The sequence below is a fragment of the Euprymna scolopes genome, chromosome 40 (genome assembly GCF_053919585.1).
Source record: "Euprymna scolopes isolate OS-2025 chromosome 40, ASM5391958v1, whole genome shotgun sequence".
NCBI classification, from domain to species: Eukaryota; Metazoa; Mollusca; class Cephalopoda; order Sepiida; family Sepiolidae; genus Euprymna; species Euprymna scolopes.
In genome coordinates, this window is record NC_136521.1 from 46822261 (window position 1) to 46839242 (window position 16982).

The 16982-nt window shown below is 38.2% G+C and overlaps 1 protein-coding gene and 1 pseudogene across 3 annotated transcripts in view; one reads left to right on the forward strand and one right to left on the reverse strand.

Moving 5' to 3' along the window:
- The window catches only part of LOC145265534 (uncharacterized), a 71057-nt gene that overhangs the window by 27716 nt on the left and 26359 nt on the right, over positions 1-16982 (reverse strand). For 2 of the 3 annotated variants that reach the window (XM_080121462.1, XM_080121461.1), the window contains exons 6-7: positions 14620-14879; positions 9688-9905 (exon numbers count right to left, since the gene is read on the reverse strand). In XM_080121462.1, the coding sequence (XP_079977588.1) occupies positions 9688-9905; positions 14620-14879 (478 nt within the window). The remainder of the gene's footprint in view (positions 1-9687; positions 9906-14619; positions 14880-16982) is intronic. The other variant, XM_080121463.1, reaches the window with a different exon arrangement.
- LOC145265838 (U2 spliceosomal RNA) lies at positions 5262-5399 on the forward strand (annotated as a pseudogene).

Sequence of the window (16982 nt, forward strand, 5' to 3'; positions counted from 1 at the left end):
GTGTATATTTAGGCAGCATATTCTCCTTTAAACATATGTTAAACAGCACAGCATTTTCTTGTTTGACAATTTTCCGTTTTATTTTTTCCAGTTTTTGAAAAATCCTTCTTGTGTTATATGTAAAATGGTGTAAAAGTGTTCCGTAGTCTGCGAGCGCTTTCGGCGTTTCTGCCATCGTCTGGCTGGTTATATAAAAAGTCGTTTTAAAATTACGTCGAATGATAAGGTCGTGTTTTAAAATTACATCGTACTATAAGATCGTTTATGGCTTATGTGGGCTATTTATATACAAATTTATTGGACAGTTTTTTTTGTTTATTTTATATATACATTAACAGAGGCATTTTAAAATATTTTTGCTGGATTCATAATTTATATTGTTTATTTTGGGTTGTCTCACTTTTATATACAATGCCTCCAACACCTTCAGTCTCCTAACGTTAGAGTCTGTTTGTAAAATTTTGGTATTTTTTACCATGATGTTTATAAATTGAGAATGTTGGCAGCCATGTTTTTTTAAATGTTGCGCGATAGAGCTAGTATCGGAAAGATGAAGCGTTAGTCTACGGGACGTGTTGGTAGTATGACCAATGTAAGAGGAACAGTTAGAGATACACTCTCCTATTGGGCAATTAAATTGATAAATTACATTGTTCTTTTCCAACACTTTGTCCACTTGCGAAATATTGTTATTAATTACGAGATTAGTCGTTTTCCATTTTTTATAATAGATAATGAACTTCAACACTACCACTACTGGGAGATACGTATCGTCGAATTATGTCTTTTAAGACCCTTTCGTCGTTTATTTTTAAAAACTTAAAACCTCTGCTCGATTACAAACAGATAGAGGGGAAAGATGTAAATATCCCCTCAAATTTCCCGGATGCCCTGCTCCTAATAACTTTTGTCAGAACTCCAGAGGCCTACAAGACCAACTTGTGAACAAGCCTGCAGGCCGCTGAAGGGGCGTTTCAGGGAATCGAACTGGTGAAGAAAAATAACCCTTCTCTTAGTGAACTGTCAAAACAATGCAAGGGAAGGGTCCCAGTGTTGGTTCATCAGTCACTCTACAGGGCTATGAAATTAATTTATCTTTTGGACGTCGGCGGTATTGCGAGAGAAGATCAGGATATGAAAAATCTGACCACTTTGAGTATAGCACATAACGTCGGCGTCCTCTCCCCAGCTGACTTCTGAGCTGAGTGAGACACACCCTAAGGTACGTACCATGGCTTTGAATTTGGCTATTTTGAATGCGAGGGGCTTGAGATCCTCAGACCAAGAGGCTCGCCTCCGGCACAACCTCTTGTCCCTGGGAATGGATGTGGCTGCGATTCAGGAAATGCATTTTGTTTTCTCTGTGGACTGTCAGGTGCTGACCCTAGATTTTGAGATTTTCTCAGCATATGGCAGCCAGCGGGGGAAGGGAGTTTCCGTGCTGGTTAAATGTACCCTATCGGCGACGGTCGACGTTCATAGGGATGTGGTGGGCAGGCTGGTTGTGACCGATATTGCCGTAAAAGATTCTGTGTTTCAGGTGATCGTGGTTCATGCGCCCAGCACCACTCGTGAGAGGGTCTCATTCTTCAGTCAGCTTGACACGTTTGTAGATTGTCGGACGCAAGTAGTGTTAATGCAAGATTGGAACGCCATCTTAGATTCCGAGATAGATAAGGTAGGAAGCGACGCTAGAGGATCGGAGAGGTGCGAGTCTAGCCTGGCTGATCTGATGGCTAGATGCGATATGGTCGACAGGTTTCGGGTCGAGTATCCGGGGCGGGAAATGTGGACGTGGACCAATAGTGTTTCCTCCTATCCAAACACTTACTTGGACAGGATGTTAGTAAGGAGAGGCGAAGTAGACTTCTTAGCTTGTCCCACGTTCACTTGGCTAGGCCAAACAGACCATAAACTAGTTATGGCCTGGCTGAAGCTAGGAAATAGGCCTAAGTTAGTGGCTCACTGGAAGTTAAACACTTCCCTTCTGGAGATACAAGACTTCCAAGAGAAGCTAATAGAATTAATTCAAAAAGCACTAGTGGGGGAGGTTACCGGGAGTAAGTGGTGGGTAGGTTTAAAAGAACATTCTCCATCAAGTATGCCCAGCGCCTCACACTAGATAAGGCCAAGATGAAGAAGCTAGAGCAGAAACTAGTCCGGGCTACGGGGAAGGGTGATAGGGTTAGTCAGAAACTAGCTAAGCAGGATCTTCTGCATGAGAATAGTGAGCATTATGAAGGTCCAGTAGTCAAAGCTAGGCTTAGAAAGGTAGGCAATGAAGCAGTCAACTCCAACACTGACGCGTGTTGTGAAATTTCTAGGCGTGGCTCGGACAAGTACAGTGCAAAGGTAAGACATCCGGATGGACGCACCCTGGAATCGACTCGGGAGATCTGCGAGGGGGTTCGAGAACATTTTGAGGAGCGTTTTACGCAGCAGGCGATCTACCGGTCCTTGATTTTAGCAACTATTTGGCTGACTTTCCCCGCCTAGAGCGGCTAGTTGCGAGGGCCGGGTGACAGAGCGGGAGGTTTTTACTGCGCTGAAGCAGGTCAGCTGTGACAGATCGCCGAGACTCGATGGTCTGCCATACGAACTGTATTTGAGGCAGTCGCTCATGTTTCTGCCTCTTCTCACAGATGTGTTCAACCATTGGTTTGCTCAGAGATCCATCCCGGGGCAATTCACCAACGGAGTGATCATATTGCTGAGGAAAGGTGACGGTCATGGTAGGGAAGAGTTAGACGATTATAGGCCCATAACTCTGCTAAACACAGAGTTGAAGATTTTGGCCAAGGTCCTGCCGAATCGGCTGCAGGTTGTTATCAGCAAGTTGGTTGAACCGGAACAGAATTACGCTGTGAAGGGGAGATCGATTCAGGACAACTTGCACCTGATCCGCACGATCCTAGAGGGAGGGATAGATGACAACACGGAAGCCGCACTGATCAACTTAGATCAGTCCAAAGCTTTCGATAGGGTCGACCATCGTTTCTTGGCATCTGTCTTAGAGGCCGCCGGTTTTAAACCGGACTTCTGCAAGTGGATCTCCGTGATATATCAACAGCCCACAGCCGTCGTGCAAGTCAACGGAAAGCGCTCGAAACCCTTTGTTATTTCTCAGTCGGTTTGTCAGGGTTGTCGGCTGTCGCCCCTGCTCTATGTCCTGGCTTATGAGCACCTGCTCTACAAACTGAGATGTGGGGAGGCAAATTCGGCAATGCGCAGAATTGCAATACCCGGTGGCTCAGCCGCCAAGGTATCCGCGTTCGCCAATGATGTTACGGTCTGTATGTCGAGCTTCAGAGACATCAAAATCGTGTCGGAGGCGCTCGCTCAGTACAGAAGAATTACAGGGCCCAAGATAAACTGCAGCAAGTCGGTAGGACTGTGGTTGGGCACCTGGAGTGGCAATGCCAACCTCCCGGCACTCTTCAGCTGGACGGATGGCCCAGTTCAGATCCTCGGTGTGTGGTTCGGACCGGGTCTCCAGCTTGACAAAAATTGGTTGGAGGTACGGTCAAAGGTGGAGGCTGCAGTCAATTCGTGGCTTCCTAGAAAACTTTCCTTAAAGAGTAGAGCTGAGGCATGCGCCACTTACGTCTTTCCTCTCATTCTTTACCGACTGGCCGTACTCCCTCTGCCTGCACAACACCTAACAGCTCTTGTCGAACTCTTGTCCTCGCTTCTTTGGGACAGAGGAAGACACTGGGTGAGCAGACAGGTCTGTATTCAACATCCGTGTGAGGGAGGCTTGGAAAGTCAAGACTTGAAGTGTCATCGAGATGCTGAGAGGCTATATGCAAGATGACCAACCATGGCACCCCTTGATTACTGCTGCCTTCCCTGACCTCGTTCTCAACCATTCTATCGAGAGCCGTCGCAGTCCGCGGGGAGAATCTGCCTACATTAAAGAGTGCCAAGCCGTGCTAAAATGACTACCAAGGTCCAGCGACCTTGTGACTGATTATGCTTTCTTCGATTGCCGTGAACTCCGCCGGTACTGGTCATATGTTAGCGAGGTGACGGCTCGCATCAAGCCTGAGCATTCTCACCCAATTACTGTATCCAATGTTGTGGACAACGTGAGGCCGCCGTAGGACTGGGAAAGACAAATGGTCTACGTTACGATCCTGGCCATGGCGAGAATGGTGATTTGGATGTTGCGTCTGCAAGGTTGCCGGGGGGGGGGGGTTGTCTTTTTCTGATCAGGATCTGATCGTTTTCTTTAAACACCAACTACGGGTGAAGATCAGATGTGATAGAAGAAGGCTGCATCGCGCGGCATTTGACAGAAGATGGATACAGGTAGCAAGTCTGTGTGTACGAAGAGGAGCCAAATTTGAATACGTGTTCCTTGCCTAGGTGTGGAACGCGCAGTTCCGTAAAGTAAAATTAAACAAGTAACCTCTCAGCTAGCTGAGTGTGTGTTCCACCCCTCCCCGATTAGGAAGCCTCCAAGATCCCCACCTTCTTCTTCTTGCAATTTTTGTTTTCACCACCCCTCCTCTAAATTTCACCCATCTTGGAGAGAAAGAAATACAAACTAACCCCATTCCTTACCCACAAAATTTTCTTTTCTCCATTCACCCCCATCTAGAGGCCATCCCCACTTAGAGACTGACCCCGCAGAATCGAGATTCCCTTAACAAACCTAGTGGAACGGGCAGTCTATCAACTAGACAGGGTTGGAAGGGTCTTACTAATCACCTTTTTTTTTTTTTTTTTTTTCCTCCCCGCCCTCAACACAAATGAATTATTGTACCATTTTATTATCTTGTTTTGTTTTTACACGTCAATAAAAAATGTTTTAAAAATTGGGAGTTAAGTAGGACGTCCCCCAGTATGGAAGGGTGAATGCAGTATTATGGTGAAAGAAGATACTTGCTGGGAGAAACTTTTGATTTTGTTTAATCCTGGAGTGACAAGGATGACCAACGACCCCCACAATCCCCCCTTTTGAGTTGGCCATGTGCCTACGTTTTTTGTTCATTGTTGATTTTCAATGTATTTTTAACATGATTAAAGGATTAAATATCTCAAAGTGTAGTATCTGCCAGAACAGATACTGCAAGCAAAGACCATATGTAGGGACAACCCCACATATCAAACCTTGGTCAATGTAGGGGCAACCCTTCATACCAATTGTCACTATCCAGCTCCCCTACTCCCCGGGGAGCTGGTCCCCATTTCCCCTTCACTCCTCACATTAAAAATCGGCCTTGTGCCTAATTTGCTCGGTGGGGGAGCAAATAAATACCCTTTTCTTGGCCTTTTGGCCAAGATCAAAGTGTAGTATCTTTTCTTACTACATGCTGTACTTATGTTTGTAACTTTGTGATATAAAGTGGGGGATCACTTTTCTCTATTAATTTAATGTAAAATGACCACCCACTTTACAACCAGTCAGTCTCAAAGCCATTCAAGTCATTCTCCAGATCATTCAAGTTGTTTTTGAAGGATTCCAGTTATTTTTTAAGCATTCAAGTCATTCTTAAGGTCATTCAATTCATCCTTATGTTCATTAAAGTCATTCTAAGTCATTTACTTTTTATTTATTTAAGTCATTTCAGCCCATTTTTTGGTCATTTTAGTTTATCTTTAAGAATTTCATGTCAATCCTACATTCACGCATTCATTCATTATATGAGAGAATGCAACTAATGGCTATCGGCCTTGTTAATTTATAAACTCACATTGTCCATTCTTTAAACTGACATATTTAATATTCAGTTATTCTAAAAGAATGGACAATCGCTTTTTTCTGACATAAATAATATTTAGTTATTTCTAAAAGAATTAACACTGAACTGCATTCCTAGGATTTCAATTATCCACTTACCTACAGTGTTCGATCCTAATATTATTTTCACTTATCTAGTCTGCCTTCTTACTTACATGAGAAAGGGGCAGCCCTTCTCATGTAAAAATATAACAATTTCAAAGGCAATAGATATGGTAAAAATTTAATTTAACTTAAAAATCCTATTAAAAAAAAAAAAAAAAAAAAAACCGGATAAAATTATGATAATGTAATTGCCCTAAACAAGAAGTACTTGACAACCCCCCACCTTCAGCAGTTCTACCTCCCCTCCAACCAGATTATGGGAGGGAGAGGTAAACAAAAGATTAAGAGATTTAAAGAGAAACTATTCTCAGGATATTGAGCACTTTTTAATGACCTTTCTATGCCGTAAAAAGTGATTTTCTTAAATGCAGCCTCAGCCTAGAAAGATTTCTCTTTATGGTTGGTTGCAACAGTCATGTTACTTTGTAGGTGGTTATTTCAGTACAGTCCATAAACTTCAGAATTTCTTTTTGTGTCAAAGATAGGAGAAAAAAAAAACTTCAAAGTAAGACAAACTGAAATTAATTCAATTTTAAAAATAACAAAACAGAAATAAAAAAGTTTTTTAACCAATGCATGGGTTCACAAGTATAAAAATATAAATCTATATATATAAAAGCGAAAATGTATGTGTGTATGTATGTTCGCTTTTCCTAGATGTCCACGAAAGGCTTCTTTCAAAGAAACGCTTGCTCGGTTCACAACTTCTTAAAACTTTTTATATCATCTATAAATTGTAATATCTCAGAGTTACCCATGGAGCTCCTCTCTCTATTTAATTTTATTGACTTTCAAACGTTAATTATTCCACATTTCCCGCATCGGCACACATTACATTCGGTTTTCGGTATAAAAAAACGCGGAACTCGACTCTAACCACAGGCCGAAAGCCAGTTGTTCAATGTCGACTTCGTCATATCAGACTGTAGCTTTCATTTCGCTCCTCCTAATAATCAGGGAGTGGATTTTTAAAAACAAACAAACCGATTTATTCAAAACTGTCCCGCACAAAATCGCAACTGCTGAATACCTATCGCCGTCACGTCAATCAAAAACGCACACCTGTTTGTTTTTTTAACACTTTACTATTTTCCAACTGCGCATCGTCAACGCTTCAGGTTTTTTTCACATACCCCAAAAAACACCCGGGCAACACCGGGTACCCCTCGCTAGTCTATATATATAAAAGGCAAATTTTGTGTTTGCGTGTGTGCATTTGTATGTCTCCCTAAAACTTTCAACACACAATAAACATTGACAAAATCAGTATCGTTAGGAAGAGCCGTCTCTTGGATGACAAATATCCAAATTGGCCAAAAACATTCATTCTTTGACCATCAACTAGGACGTTTTTTTCCAATGAGGGGTCAGTTTTTGGATCGATATTTTTGCAAAGTCATTCATGCGTTCCAATCTCAATGTACGTATAAAGGACATTATTTTGAAGGCCTGTTTTTTTTCATCTCCTTTTCCTTTTAGCATTACAGGTTTGAGCCTGGCTACTGCGGCTAATTTCTTTATTTTTTTGCTGCTATTTTTTTTAGGGCTGGGTAGCTCAATACCCTTAAGATAATACCTCTCCACACTCGGACAACACTGGGTACTCCCGCTGGTCTATTATAAAAATCTCAAACGTCTTTCATCAGCCGCATAAGATTGGGTTGAAATGGTACCATCTGAAAGAGTGATCCTTCAGATGGATAATATGTGAAAATTAGAAAAAAAGATTAATTCTGTGGTGGTCAACTGGACCATTTCTTGTGAGGGGTGAGTCACTTTTTGCGTTGAGATTTTTGCAAGTCACGCATGCATAGCAAACTGAAAGTAGGTTTAAAAACGTTATTTTGCAGGGTCATGATGTCATAAGTCATTGTGGTCCAATGGGCAAAAGCATTTGCCAGTAAGGCTTTTTCCCTTCTTTCCCGTTTCAAGTTTGAGCCTGCCTACTGCGGCTAATTTTTTCTTTTTCTTTGCGGCCACATGGGCACTTGCGTTTATTTTGATTGAAAGAAAAGTTGTTTTGATTCAGCTCACAGACTGCCGAAATATCTGGTGGGGAAGGTGTCACCTACTTCATTTCTGAGGAGGTTGCTCAATATCCTTTGTTTAGCAGCTTTGTCCAAACCGAACTTCATGTCCACCTGGGCAATGCCGGGTATCCATGCTCGTGTATAATATAACTCTCATCTGTGTTTAAATGTATGTATGTATGTATGTTTGTATGTCTGCATAAAACACAGATTTTCACAAGATCGGTATCGTTTTGAAGCTTGACTCTTCGGATGACAACTATCAAAATATTGGCTAAAAATATTAATTCCTTCACCCTCAACTGGACACTTTTCTATAGGGAGAGGCCGCTTTTTTTGTCGATATTTTCGAAAGTCATCACCTCTTTTCAATTGACTAATTAATTTAAACCTTCGCCACTTTCGGTTTCGCGATAAACGCAACGGCAAAGAAGTCACATTTTTTTTTCACATTCTTTTCCTCCTTCACAGTACGGGTTCGAGCCTGCCTGCCTGCCTATCACCACTTTTTTTTTTTCCTGCTCAACACACACCTCCAAACACCCGAGCACCCAGGCTAGTCTAAAATAAGACACAAACTGACAATTCTGCAAATATCAATTGCACTCTGGCTGGGTGTGACATAATCAGTTCTCTACACGCTGTTGAGGCTGTCTTCATCAGTCGTTTCATCAATTCATTTCCCCATCTCCTCTGAGCCACAATCTGCCTTCAAACTCGCAATTCTCGACAACTGGACGCTGTCCTCAACGTCGCAAATGCAAGATTGTCCGTAAACTATTCTTAAATGTCACGAGATTCATGACCATACCTAAAACTGCCCATAAACTGGCTCGAAATATATCCACGTTTTATATCTAAACTTTTGTTCGCAGCATCTTAATTAACAATCCTATTCAGCTTTCTTTTATGTAACTTGGTGAACAACTTCCTATCCATTGTTCTGCTGATAAACCCATTTCCCCTTTCTTTTCTGTCAACGTGGCACACATGGGTTCACAAGTATAATAAAATATACGAAAACAAGAGAAAACATAGACTCCAATACTTTTTACAAATATTAGTTGCACTCTGGGTGGATGGGTAACACAATCAACCCTCTTAATGTTAACATCCACAGCTTAGTTTTCTATCAAGGTTGTGTTTGTCGATCAGTTGATTAATTCATTTTCCCATCTATACAGAATCACAATCAGCTTTTGACTGCCTTCAACTCACAACTGTCAGTAATTGTGCAAACCAAAGACTGTCCACAAATCACTCCCAACCATCGTTAAAACTCATTGCCAAACCTAAAATTAACTTTAAAAATATCTTCCGTTTTGCCACACCTTGATCAACAATCCTATTCAGCTTTCTTTTGTGTACCTTGGTGAACAACTATTGTCGTTCTACCAACCCTATTTCCTATACCTTGGTTGATCCAATAAACTTATTTCCTCTTGTCTTTTATCAGACTACCTTGGTTTAGGGAGTGTGCATTTGCTGTTTTTTTTTGTGTCTTGTGGATCTTTGTCTTTGATATAGCTGGTTCTAATTGCGTTATCTTGTGTGGATATTTTTAGTGAGTCTGTTCCTCTGTTTAGGTGTTGTTTGCGTAGCCATGTCCAAGAGTCTCATTTTTTGTAATTCTTTATGAATCATCCGTGTAGATGTTTTTCTTCTCATTTTTTTTTTTACTAGTCTTATTTCTTTACCTCTCTTCCTCCCCACTTCCCAATACTTGGGGTAGAGAGGCACCGATAGTATCAAATTTATTCTACTTTGGATTTATTCAAACATTCATAAGATATTCTGTTCTCTTACCTGTCAAAATGATTAGCCGAACATCCGAGCGTGAGGCACGTGACAAACAAAGATTTTATGAAGTTGAAGAGCTGGTCTTTGCTTTGGGATAATTCTTCAAGGTTTTGCTTGTAAAAAACTAAATTCAAAATTTCAAGGATTTTAAAGAACATTTCGTACCGCAATGTTTCATCAGGCAATTGGACGGCATACATGAGTAGACATTCTCCAGACAGGAGCTATTAAAAGAAGTTATGAATCGTAGCAAATAAAACAAAAAAATACAAACTCTACAGGCATGTAGAACTATCTAAATGTGGGAATGTGAAAATAAAATGTTAAGAACAATATTTTGACATTAAACACTCAGAATTAAGACTTGCTATTATTTGGATTCTTCACACTACTTGCGGACCCATGACACAGTGGTGAGAGTACTTAGTGTGGTGAAAGTAATGTAAAAGTGACGGCGCCTCTGTCTATCCTGTCAGGTGATGAATCAAGAAAGGAAAGAGAAAAGAAAAACTTTTGTCTATAGACAGTTTATTAATATACTCAGGAATATTTCTGTCAAACTCAGGAATCTGCACAGAATTTTGAATTGAACCATCTCATGGTCAATAAAATCTATGTCTATATATATATATATATATATATATATATATATATATATATATATAAAAGTGAACGTGTCTGTGTGCATGTGTACATTTCCCTATGCAATAACTCTGTCAATTTTCAAGTCTACAGACTCGAAATTTGATATGCTGGGTACTAAGATTTGGGGAAATCTTTGTAATCCGTTTTCGGCCAGAGTTTTGGCTGTTAAGGGGTAAAATTTCAACGATTTGACCTTTAAGAACTCTACCAAACTGCTCCGACAATTTTGGGTCTAGACACTTGAAATTTTAGATATAGGTTCCTTGGACATGGATCTAACTTAATAACTTGATTTAAGCCCAAAACAATAAATGTTAAGGGATCATAATAGGGGTCAAAGTTAAAAAAATTGACCGCTTTTTTTTTTTTTTTTTTTGCTCAACATACACCTCTAAACACCCGGACAACGCTGGGCTGAAATACTAGTCTATAAATATAAAAGCGAAAATGTATGTATGTATGTATGTACGCTTTTCCTAGATGTCCACAAAAGGCTTCTTTCAGAGAAGCGCTCGCTCGCTTCACAACTTCTTAAAACTTTTTATATCATCTATAAATTGTAATATCTCACAGTTAACCACAGAGCACGCCTGTCTATTTAATTTTATTGACTTTCAAACGTTAATTATTCCACATTTCCCGCATCGGCACGCATTACATTCGGTTTTCGGTATAAACAAAAAGCAAAACTTGACTCTAATCACATGCCCAGAGCCAGTGGTCTCTAGAGAGCTAAGTAACGTTTGGTCAATGTCGACTTCGTCATATCAAACGGTAGCTTTCATTTCGAGACGAGGAAGCAGGTTTTTAAAAACAAACAAACCGATTTATTGACCTCATTAGAAACTGTCCCGCACAAAATGCTAACTGCTGAATAGCTATCGCCGTCACGTCAATCAAAAACGCGCACCCGTTTTTTTTTCACACTTTACTATTTTCCAACTGCGCATCGTCAAGGCTTTTTTTTTCACGGGCACCTATTTTTTTTTCACACATACCTACAAACACCCGGGCAACGCCGGGTACCCCTCGCTAGTATTTGATAAAATTCAATTGTAAAGTTAAACTTTTCTGGAGGTTGGAGGTTCAATCTTCAGTGTGGGCGACACTCAAAATACAATTGCGAATTACTTATGCATTCTATCCAGTCATGGCTGACAAAACAGAAGCATACTACCTCCGTGAATTAAATAAAGGGATTCCATTCAGAATTTCATGCAGAAAGATTCCCAAGTTCGACAAGATACACCTGAAATGGTTGGAGGTTACATCGACTGAAACATTGTGAAAATAACATTTAAGATGAAAGCAGTAGTTTGAATAATCCAAATAATATGCTGAAAAAATATTTGCATTGAATTTCAAACAAAACCCTTTATTTAATCTATGGAGGTAGCACACTCTCGTTCCATCATCTATGACTGGCTAGAATTCCTGTGTAAACTGTATTTTGAGTATTATGGCTATGATATGTGGATGACATATTCATACTCTGGCCTCACCAGGAAGATGTTCAAACATTACTGGACGATGTGAACACTAAAAGTAGCCCAAATCACTCTAATCTTTCTCTAATCAATTTTTTTTCAGATTAAGCGGCCCACTTAAAAGTAGCATGATCTCTCTATTCTTTCTCTTAACAACCAACTGGTACCACAAGACAAGATGCAATTCTTTTTCCAACAAGATGACGCTACATGCTAAACATCTCACAGATCACTGACACAAGTTCATGACATGTTTACGGAAGAGAGAACAATAAGCAAAGGGTTATGGCCACCATGTTCCCTGGGCTTGTCCTCATATGATTTTTATCTTTGGGAGACTTTAAAACAAAAAGTTTATGCAAATAATCCTCACAATCTAGAGTAACTGAAGGAGAACATTGCCAACGCTATCAGGAGAATCACCAGAGAAGATCTACAGGCAGTATCTGTAAACATTGTTAAACGTGCTCAGAAATGCATAGATGTCAACTGGGAGCACTTCCAGCATCTTTTATAACACTACAATTAATTTAAACAATAAAAGAATGTTCATCCTCTTTACTACATTTTATCGGCTACTTTTAAGTGGGCCACCCTGTATTTCATACACATGAAAGGCCATTAAAAAATACATCTCAAACTTATATATAGAAAGACCATTAAAAATTCCATTTCAAACTTACACATGAAAGGCCATTAAAAATTCTATTTCAAAGCATTGAAAATGCTATTTTAAATTTACCCCTGACAGACCATTGAAAATGCTATTTTAAACTTATACTTGACAGACCATTAAAATTGTATTTCAAACCTATACATGATAGACTGTTAAATATTGTTGTTTTTTTACTTTATGATAAAGTTGTACAAAAGTTAAATTTTAAAAATAAAAATAAATTTAAAAATCAGTAAATGATTTCCTTTTCACATTTTCTGAATATTTTTCCCAGGGATTATCATCTATAATTATAGATCTCATCTGTCTGTCTGTCTGTATGTTTGTATATCTCGCTAAAACTTTTGACAGAGGTGACGGATTCTGACAAGATCGGATCCATTTTGAAGCTCGACGTCTCGGATGACAAATATTGAAAAATTGGCCAAAAGCATTAATTCCTTCACCCTAAACTCAGCCATTTTGTACAAGGAGGGGTCGATTTTTTTTGCCGACATTTTAGCAAGTCATCATCACCGTTGGATTTACTTCAGTTAATTTCAACACTTTTGACTTCCGGTCGCATCATGGAGACATCGGCTAAGACATCAGATTTTCTTTTACTTTCTTTTCCGCCTTCACGTCACGGGTTCAAGCCTGCCTGCCTACTACCACTGTTTTTTATGAACACCTCTCTTCACCCTGGCTTATTTTGATTCCCTCCTCACGCTGCTACCATTTTTTTTTTTTTTTAACCTTTCTCACCATTCATGGATTCGAGCCTGCCTATTACCACTTTTTTTTTTTTTTTTTTGCTCAACACACACCTGCAAACACCCGGGCAACGCCAGGCACCCAGGCTAGTTGATTATAGACTAAACTTTCAAATTTTAAAAAATTTTGAAAAAAGTACTTTTAATGATTTTTATCATCGGGGATCACTTTACAATTATAACATTTTACTAAAATAAGCAAATGGACAAATTTTATCACGCAAACAATATGGAAGACATTGGATAATAAATCACGAAAGCTGCTTGTTGCCAACAATTGTTAATTTAGACTTGAATACCCCTAAAAATCAACTTTTGGTACCTATGCACCTATGTTACTGTGCTAAACTAATAACATTATTTAGAAAGCCATTCTTAACATGGGGAGGGAGTTTTACAATTTAATAAAAAAAAGATATAAAACTCAAATTTGACTTGAAAATATGATTTTTAAAAAATAGCACGATAATATAAGTGCATAAGCACCCAACTTTTTAAAGTTGTTATTATTTAGAAAGCCATTCTTAACATGGGCAGGGGAGGGAGTTTAACAATTTAATTAAAAAAAGATATAAAACTCAAGTTTAATTTGAAAATATGATTTTAAAAAATAGCATGATAATATAAGTGCATAAGCACCCAACTTTTCAAAGGTAAGTCAGTGGATCTGAAGGATCTTACCCCCTTACCCGTGAATGATTTCGTTTTCACTTTTTCTTGATTTTTTTTCCGAGGATTATCATTGAGAACAAACTTAACTTTCAGATTACCAAAATAAATTTAAAAAAAAAAGTATTTTTAATTACTTTTATTGTCTGGGATTACTTTACAATTATAAAGTTTTACTAAATTGCTCTCTCATTATCAGATGCATTACTTGTCAACAGGTCTCATGTGGGTGTCACATGACCGGTGAGAATTCCTGTATAGTATGCCCAAAATAATCCCCAGAAAGAAAAAAAAAAAAATCAAGAAAAAGTGGAAAGGAAATCATTCATAGGTAGGGTTCCACCTCCTCCAGGTTTGTCAAAAAGTTAAATAAAAAAATAAATAAAAACAAAACTTAATAATTTAAAGTCATATCAAAATGATGAGTATAAAAATTGAATTTTAAAAAAATAAATTAATTAAAATAATAATATAAATACTGAAAATGATAAAAAATGAAATTAAAAAATAAATAGAAAATTTTATTAAAATAAAATATAAATAACATATGAAATAAAAATTTTAAACTTTCTAAAGAAATAAAATAAATAAATAAATATAAATAAAATTAAAAATAAATAAAATGTAAATAAATCCAAACTTTAAATTAAATAATAAATAAATAAATTGAAAAAAAAAAAAAAATAATAATAATAATAATAATAATTACCAAATGCTTGCTTAAAAAAAGTCGTTGTCCCGGACAGTAGTCATATGCCAACATCCCAAATTCATACGCCTGATAGCAGTGATTTTCAAACTGGAATGAATACTCCTGGCGCAGGTTACGATACTCTGTTTTACTCAAACGACATAAACACCGAGACAGCAGGGAATACGTGTATGAGATTCCTTTATAATCTTTCACACTAAGACGGTTGAATCCTTCAATAGATTGCATTAATGGACCAATCGCTTCTTTCCATAAACCTAGAAGAAATTGATATTTCAAAGTGCAGCATTTTTCTATAAAGAAATATAACACGCAAATTTAGTTTATAAGGAATAAAGGACAGCATTTCAGGCTGGAATTAGTATTTGTTTTAAGAACCTGAAGCGAAACACATAATATGTGTACAAAGAACAAGAAACAAAGATAAAGACATCATAAGTGACATAAAAGGTTGTTTGTAGCATTTTATTAAGAGAACAATTCTTGAACTTTCTGGAATTTAAAAAAATATTCTATTTCTCAGGTTTTAGAGACTTTTGTGAAAGAAAGTCTTTCTGAATTGATTGATAAGACTATAGGAAAGATAAATTAAGCACTATACTATCAAGATTAACTAGATTCCTCTACGTGTTAGGAAGAAAAAAAGGAAAAACTATAATAAAAAAATGAGGAAATAAGTTTTTCAATAGAACAAAGGTATAGGAAGTTGTTCACCAAGGTACACAAAAGACAGCTGAAATAGTACTGTTAATAAAGATGTGGTGGACAAAAGACCCAACATAAAGGTAGATATATTTAGAGTTTATGGGCAATTTTAGGAGTGGCAGTGAACAGTTGACGACAGATAAGGACAGTTATGGACAATTTACAGGCAGTCTTGGGTTTGTGACAGTTAAGGAGAGTTTTGAGTTAAGGACAGTTGCAAGTTTGACGTAGTTGATTTTTCCAAGTACTCTAATCACTACGCTATGAGTCTTTGCGGTCACAAGTTTGACAGAAGCATTCCCGAGTTTAAGAAGATACACCTGAAGAAGGTCAGAGGTTACATTGATCGAGCATTGTGAAAATGATTCAAGATGAGAATAGTAGTTCAAAGAATCCAAATAATACAAATAACCAATCCTCATCTAAAAAATTCAGAAATCCAACCAATATATACAGAATGTTTCATAGTTTAGGTTTTGTTTTGTTTCTCTAGCATTAATTTTTTTTTTATATTTGTGATCTGGGCATGCTCTCTGTGTAAGAGATGATGACAGGGCAGAAGAGAAGTGAAAGAGAAGATCGCAGAAACAGTATTGGGATCAGTGTTTGTTGTTGAGTGATAGGGGGGGGGGCGTAACATGGTTGTGTATCATAACTAGGGCTTACTTGGCCTTCGGGACAAGATCAAAGTGTAGTATCTGTTCTTCAGATGCTGCACTTCAATTTCTTGTTCTCTGTCAGTGGAGGAGAAATCCTTCACGACTGAGATAATTTTTATTTTTGTTCCTTTTCTCCACGTTAAAAAACGACCCTGGTGTCTAACTCTGTCCCGTGGGGAGGCATTGTAAATAGGAACAACAACATATTCTTTTCATTGTTTTGACTCTCGAGTATATATCTGACACAGACACATTTAATCCACTGAGGACCACATCACTCTATATAAAAGCATATAAGATATCAACGGATACACACTCGAGAGTCAAAACAATCAAAAGAATATGCTGTTGTTCTAGCCCTAATCATAACACAATACCAGCAATAATCATCTGATTCATACAAAATGAATGAATGATGCTCAAGAACAACAACCACCATCATCAGGGAGGTGACAGTGGTTAATGACACAAACTGAAAACCTGGGTGTGCCAGTTCGATCCACAGGAATGCTTTCACTTAGGAATGTCCGCAATCTGTATGTAGTCTCCATTGGAAATACTCAACGTCCTTATACAAAGAATTCTAAATAGAAAAATATCAATGCCAATAACAGTCATCTGGTTCATATGAAATGAAATGAATGAATGGATGAAGCAGAAAAGTGGAAGATTCCATTTATTAATGATTTAATTAGGATCATCTTTAGTAGGAGTCTCCAAAGTTTTTGAAGGTGGGGAAGGGCATATTACTAACTTTTTAGAGTTACGCGGACCAAAATAAAATAATGACCTGACATTTCTGCACATTTGAGATGAGGATTGGTTATTCGGTTATTTGTATTATTTGGATTCATCGGACTACTGCTATTATCTTGAGTGTGATTTTCACAACGTTTCGGTCGATGTAACCTCCGACCGTCTTCAGGTGTATTTTCTTGAACTCAGGAATGTTTCTGTCAAATTCAGTAGTCAATGGGCAGAAATCAGAAGCTCACA